This window comes from Nicotiana tomentosiformis, chromosome 2 (genome assembly GCF_000390325.3).
Source record: "Nicotiana tomentosiformis chromosome 2, ASM39032v3, whole genome shotgun sequence".
NCBI lineage: Eukaryota > Viridiplantae > Streptophyta > Magnoliopsida > Solanales > Solanaceae > Nicotiana > Nicotiana tomentosiformis.
In genome coordinates, this window is record NC_090813.1 from 136,386,790 (window position 1) to 136,392,981 (window position 6,192).

At 41.1% G+C, this 6,192-nt stretch overlaps 1 protein-coding gene across 1 annotated transcript; it reads left to right on the forward strand.

The window, feature by feature from the left end:
• The first annotated feature begins 3,770 nt into the window (after nucleotides 1–3,770).
• Nucleotides 3,771–5,499, forward strand: LOC138905663 (uncharacterized). The gene is made up of 3 exons (XM_070194185.1): nucleotides 3,771–4,181; nucleotides 4,370–4,932; nucleotides 5,031–5,499. The coding sequence occupies exons 1-3, from the start codon at nucleotides 3,771–3,773 to the stop codon at nucleotides 5,497–5,499; spliced, it is 1,443 nt and encodes a 480-aa protein (XP_070050286.1).
• The last annotated feature ends 693 nt before the right edge of the window (nucleotides 5,500–6,192 follow it).

Genomic DNA, 6,192 nt, shown 5'->3' on the forward strand with positions numbered 1-6,192 from the left:
GGTCACTCCGCCTACTTGGAGTATGTTGTCCCGTTCCTTGAGGGGCTAGACAGAGTTGCCTTCCATGCTATGAAAATCATGCAGACTACTGAGATGGAGAAGACTGCACAAAATTTGGGAATGCAGTTGACGAGCGCAAAACACCACTTTAATTATGCTCGCTAGTCAAAGATAGTATAGTATAATATCGTATCCACATGGATTGGAGTTAAACAATATTTTCGTAGTTTCTACCTTGATTGCTATTCAGGAGAATCAACAGTTGAGATTTATGTGATTAAAACTATAATTAACTAAGAATTTAAAGCTATTGACTAATGACCAATCGCAACAAAGATAAGCAAGGAAGTTATCAGTGGGAGAAAGTAGGGGTTGATTAGATAGGTGCAAGATAATTGTTTGGGATCTAACTCTAGATAATTCACTTCTAATGTTTAAGTGAGTCTCTCAAATTCACTCAATTATTAGTTCAAACGTTTAGTAGAAACTCCTCTCTCGATTAAGTCTCAACCTCACAAGATGAACCAATTTAAGCACGTAAAGATATACAAGAATGCGTAGTGGATTGATCTTTAGGAGAACCTCTCTCGATTATCCTCCTAACTAGGTTTAATAAACAATTCAACTAGCCTCTTTTGATTATTAAGAAGAAGTAGTGAACTCGACTAACAATATAATTCAACGATATCACAAGTTATGCCTTTATCGATTACATGAACAAGTGAATATAGATGCAATAATTAAATCATCCAAAACGCTTCAACACATAAAACTAGAGCTATCCACAAACAATCACACCAAATCCATCAAACCCTAAAGATAACTACTCCATAGATATGTAGAAATTCATCACAAATATAGTTAAAGTAATGGAAAACATAAATTCAATCCAAATTCGATCTTGAATGAGGAAGGAATGATGAAATCCTTGTGCTCATGTTCTTCCAACTCCTCCTTAGTCCCCTTAGGTCGAATATGTGACAACGTTTTTCATGTATTTATACCAAGTAGGGTCGGACCTAAACAAAATCACCTTTTCCTACGCGAAATAGGATCATTACTCTATAAAATTTGCACAGGCATGCTGCATGGGGCGACGCGCCATGCGGGGCATTAGTGGGAAAATTCAGAGAGTTAAAATATGTCAGGCAGCAGAAAAATACACACATATAGCACCCCACGCGCCGCGGCTGTGGAGTTTTCTCATAGTACAGATTTTTCCTTGCTTTTTGATATCCAGATGTGGTTCACGACCTCTAACGCGATCCCGACTTAATCCCTTAGGCTTTTACGAAGTCTTCGAAGCTTCAAATTACTAGAATTCATTCCATACATCAACATAGCTCGGAATCACTCCTACAAGGTATAAAACACACAATAAGTGCAAAACACTATCGATTAAAGCTCAAACACAATAAAAGTACAGTAAATTAGAGTGCCATAAGCAGCTAAAATACGAGATTATAGCCTACCATCAGCTGTCACCGTTTAGATCCAAGATGGCCATGAAAGAGATGATGAAATAGGGATACAGGCCAGGAATATGGTTGGGAGCCAAGTCAGATAGAATCATAGAGCCAATTGAACATAATGGGCAGAAAGGAAGGGCTGGCATAGGATATCAGCCTCTGAAAGGGAAAGTTCGCACCATTAGCTCCGGGAAAGAGGTTTTTATGCCAGAGCATATTGCAAGTCCGGGACAGAGTTCAACACCCGAAGATGATATCATCAACTGGATGGGAAAGCTGTTAGTGAATATGATTGAAGAATGTTGCGAAGGAACTGACATCAAGACACGGACTATCAAGGATGCCGAACCAGGGGAAGAGCTGCAGAATTTGACAACCATTCCATCTTTAGTTCGCCGGGAGTCTTGGTAGTATGGAACTGTAAAAGTTTTTTATTTGAAAGAGCACGGTCAATTGAGGCATGTACCGTATCTGTACCTTTTTTTCATTTGTCTCTTGTGAACGCTTAAGACATTCCCCTTTTGATGAAATAAAAGAATCATTTTCTTAAATATCGCAACTTTATTTTACCGCTTTATTTATACTTAGTTTTTCTTTTCAGTAATCAAACCGATAAAAAACAGCATTCCATGATTATGACATGTAACAAAACCGCTGAGTGCAATAGCCCAGATTACGAGGAATATGACGAAAGTATGATGCCAGACAATCTCCTGCAGGATATCGAACAAATAGAGAGTCGGAAGAATCCCAATCTCAAAGAAACGGAAATGGTCAATCTTGGAAGCGAAGAAGATGTAAAAGAAACCAGAATAAACATTCACCTTGGAGATGAGTAGAAGGAAAAGATGATTGATCTCTTCCGATAGTACGTCGACATGTTCGCGTGGTCCTATGATGAGGATTAAGCACTGACATTGTCTCGCATTAACTACCCACTTACCCTACCAGAATGCCAGTCAAGCAGAAACCCGGGAAGTTCAAACCTGATTTAATCTGAGGATAAAGAAAAAAGTGACCAAGCAGATAGAAGAAAACGTAGTAAGAGTCACCAACTATCCAAGCTGGTTGGCAAACATCGTCCCAGTGCCCAAGAAGGAAGAAAAGATCAGAATATGTGTGGACTACCGAGATCTCAACAAAGCTAGTCCAAAAGACAATTTCTCCCTGCCAAATATACACATCCTTATTGACAACTGTGCGAAGCATGAACAATAGCTGTTTGTGGATTGTTTCGTTGGATACCACCAAATCTTAATGCACGAGGAAGAAACAGAGAAGACAGCTTTCACCACGCCTTAGGGAGTCTACTGTTATAGAGTAATGTCATTTGGTCTCAAGAACGTCGGTGCCACCTACATGAGGGCCATGATGACCCTCTTTCACGACATGATTCATAAGGAGATTGAAGTGTATGTGGATGACGTCATCATAAAGTATCAAAAGAGTTCAGAGCACTTGGATGACTTGAGGAAATTTTTCGAACACCTGTGAAGGTACAATTTGAAGTTGAACCTAGCAAAGTGTGCGTTCGAAGTCCCAGCTGGGAAACTATTAGGTTTCATCGTAAGCAGGAAGGGGATAGAACTGGATCTATCAAAAACCAAGGCCATCTAGGAATATGTGAACAAGAAAGATGTCATGCGTTTCCTGGGAAGATTGAATTACATCAATCATTTCATAGCCCAATCCACGGTATATGTGAACCCATTTTGAAGCTGCTAAAGAAGGATGTTGCCACGAAATGGACGGAGGAGTCCCAGAAAGCCTTCGACAGAATCAAAGAGTATCTTTCAAACCCGCCAGTGTTGGTTCCCCCCGAACCAGGGAAATAATTGTTGCTCTATTTGCCAGTCTTAGACAAAGCTTTTGGATGTGTGTTGGGCCAGCATGATGAAAGTGGGAGAAAGGAGCAGGCCATCTACTAGTTAAGCAAGAAGTTCACACCATGTGAGGCCAAGTATACCCTGATAGAACGTACTTGTTGTGCTCTGACTTGGATTGCTCAGAAGCTAAAGCATTATATGTCGGCATACACTACGCATCTGATATCTTGGCTCGACCCGCTCAAGTACATCTTTCAGAAGCCAATGCCTACTAGAAAACTGGCTAAATGGAAAATTCTCCTCAACGAGTTTGACATTGTGTACATAACTCAGACGGCTATCAAAGGGCAAGCTTTAGCCAATCACCACGCCGAGAATCCAATAGAAGGAGATTACAAACCCTTTCCACGTATTTCTCCAATGAAGAAGTACTATTTGCCGGGGAGGATATTGCAGAATCATACCCTGGTGGATAATGTTTTTCGATAGAGCAACAAACTTCAAAGGAGTTGGGATTGGGGAAGTCCTTATTTCTGAATCTAGACAATACTATGCAGCATCGACAAAGATAAGATTCTCTTGTACCAATAATATGGCCGAATACGAGGCGTGCATCCTTGGAATCAGAATGGCAGTCAACATGGACATCAAAGAACTTTTGGTCATAGGAGATTCCGATTTGTTGATACACCAAGTCCAAGAAGAATGGTCCACCAAAACTGCCCAGATACTACTGTACCTGCATTGCGTGAAGGAGTTATGCAGGAAGTTCATAAAGATTGAGCTCAAGCACATCCCCAGATTTCCGAAGGACTTCGCCGACGCCCTTGCAACCTTACCATCTATGATTCAGCATCTAGAGAAGAACTATGTCGACCCTACCAAGGTAGGGATCAGGGATCAACACGCCTATTGCTTCCATATGAATAAAGAGCCATATGGTAAACCATGGTATCACGACATCAAGAAATTCCTTCCGACCCAGGAGTACCCAAAAAATGCTACTAATGGTCAGAAGCGAGCCCTCGGGAGGTTAACAAACCACTTTTTCCTCAACAGTGAAGTCTTGTACAGGAGGACCCAGATTTAGATTTGCTGAGATGTGTGGATGCCACTGAAGCAACTAAACTGTTGGAAGAAATACATGTAGGGACGTGCAGACCCCACATGAACGGGTTCACTTTAGCCAAGAAAAGTTTGAGAGCTGGATACTTTTGGATGACTATGGAAAGTGATAGTATCCGCTACGTGCAAAAGTTTCACAAGTGCCAGATTCACAGAGATTTCCTCCGGGTTCCACTAAACGAGTTAAATGTAATGGGTTCGCCCTGGCCATTCGCCGCCTGGGGCATGGATGTGATAGGACCCATGGAGCATGCAACATCAAACATACATCTTTTCATTTTGGTAGCTATCGTCTATTTCACCAAATGGGTCGAGGCATCTACTTACAAGGCCGTCATAAAGAAGGTAGTGGTATATTTTGTTCAAAACAACATCGTCTACAGATTTGGAATATCGGAGTCCATCATCATTGACAATTCCACTAACCTCAATAGCGACCGCATGAGAGAAATCTGCGAGAAGTTCAGAATTGTCAATAGCAATTCCACATCCTACAAGCCGCAAATGAATGGGTCAGTCGAGGTAGCCAACAAGAATATCAAGAGGATTCTGCAAAAGATAGTGGACAATCATATACAATGGCACGAGAAGTTACCCTTCGTTTTATTAGGTTATCGGAAAACCATGAGAACATCCACTGGGCAATGCCGTACATGTTGGTATACGGCACTGAAGCAGTGATACCCGCAGAAGTCAAGATACCGTCCTTAAGAGACATTCAAGAAGCAAAATTGGACGATGCAGAGTGGATACGGGTCAGGAAGGAACAACTCATGCTCATTAACGAGAAAATAATGGATGCATTGTGCCACGGATATCTATATCAGAACAGGATGGCCAGTGCATTTAACAAAAGGGTGAAGCCTCACCAATTCACACTAGGACAGTTGGTTCTGAAGAAATTCTTTCCCCATCAAGAAGAAGCCAAAGGGAAGTTTGCACCACATGGCAAGGTCCTTACGTGGTTCACCGAGAATTGTCTGGTAGAGCTCTTATCTTGGCAGAAATGGATGGAAGATTCAGCACGAAGCCTATCAACCCAGATGCAATCAAGAGATACTACGCCTAAAGACGAATAAATTTAGGGTTTTTGATGTAACAAAAATACGTTCAACTTGACTTCCCACGGAGGGATACGTAGGCAACTCACATAGGGTTCGGTTTCTCTCCCCCGTTTCTCTTGTAATAGAGAACCCAAATAACACTTTTGTATGTTGTTCAGGAACTACGTCGACTTGATTTCCTCATAAAGGATAACGTAGGCAATCCTCATCGGATTCAGACATCTTTTGTAATTGAACTACATTCTGTCTTGATTCCACTTGGATACGTAGGACGTCTGAGTCAAACTCGACTATTTCCATTCTTAGTCTCATCACTTTGCATCTATTGTAATTGAACTAAGCTTCGACCTGATTCCGTTTTGGATAAGTAGGCTGCCTGAGTCAAGCTCGGTCATTTTCATTATATTTTACCATCATCCAACGAACTACGTTCAGACCTGATTTTGTTTTTCGATACGTAGGCAACCTGAAAGGGTTTAGTCATAACCTTAGGAAAACCTTTGTAATGCATTAGTTCTAATTAGGGCGCAGTCGCAACAACAAGTAGCCGCGTTGTTAGAGACGTCACAGAAGATTGACATCAACAGGACAAAGTTCTCAAAAGTATACGTTCACGTGTGGAGAACCTTTCGTAACATGTCATAATCTGGAACAACGACATTTGCCTTAAAAGAAACAAGTATTTTCAAAATGTTTTCTATATATATA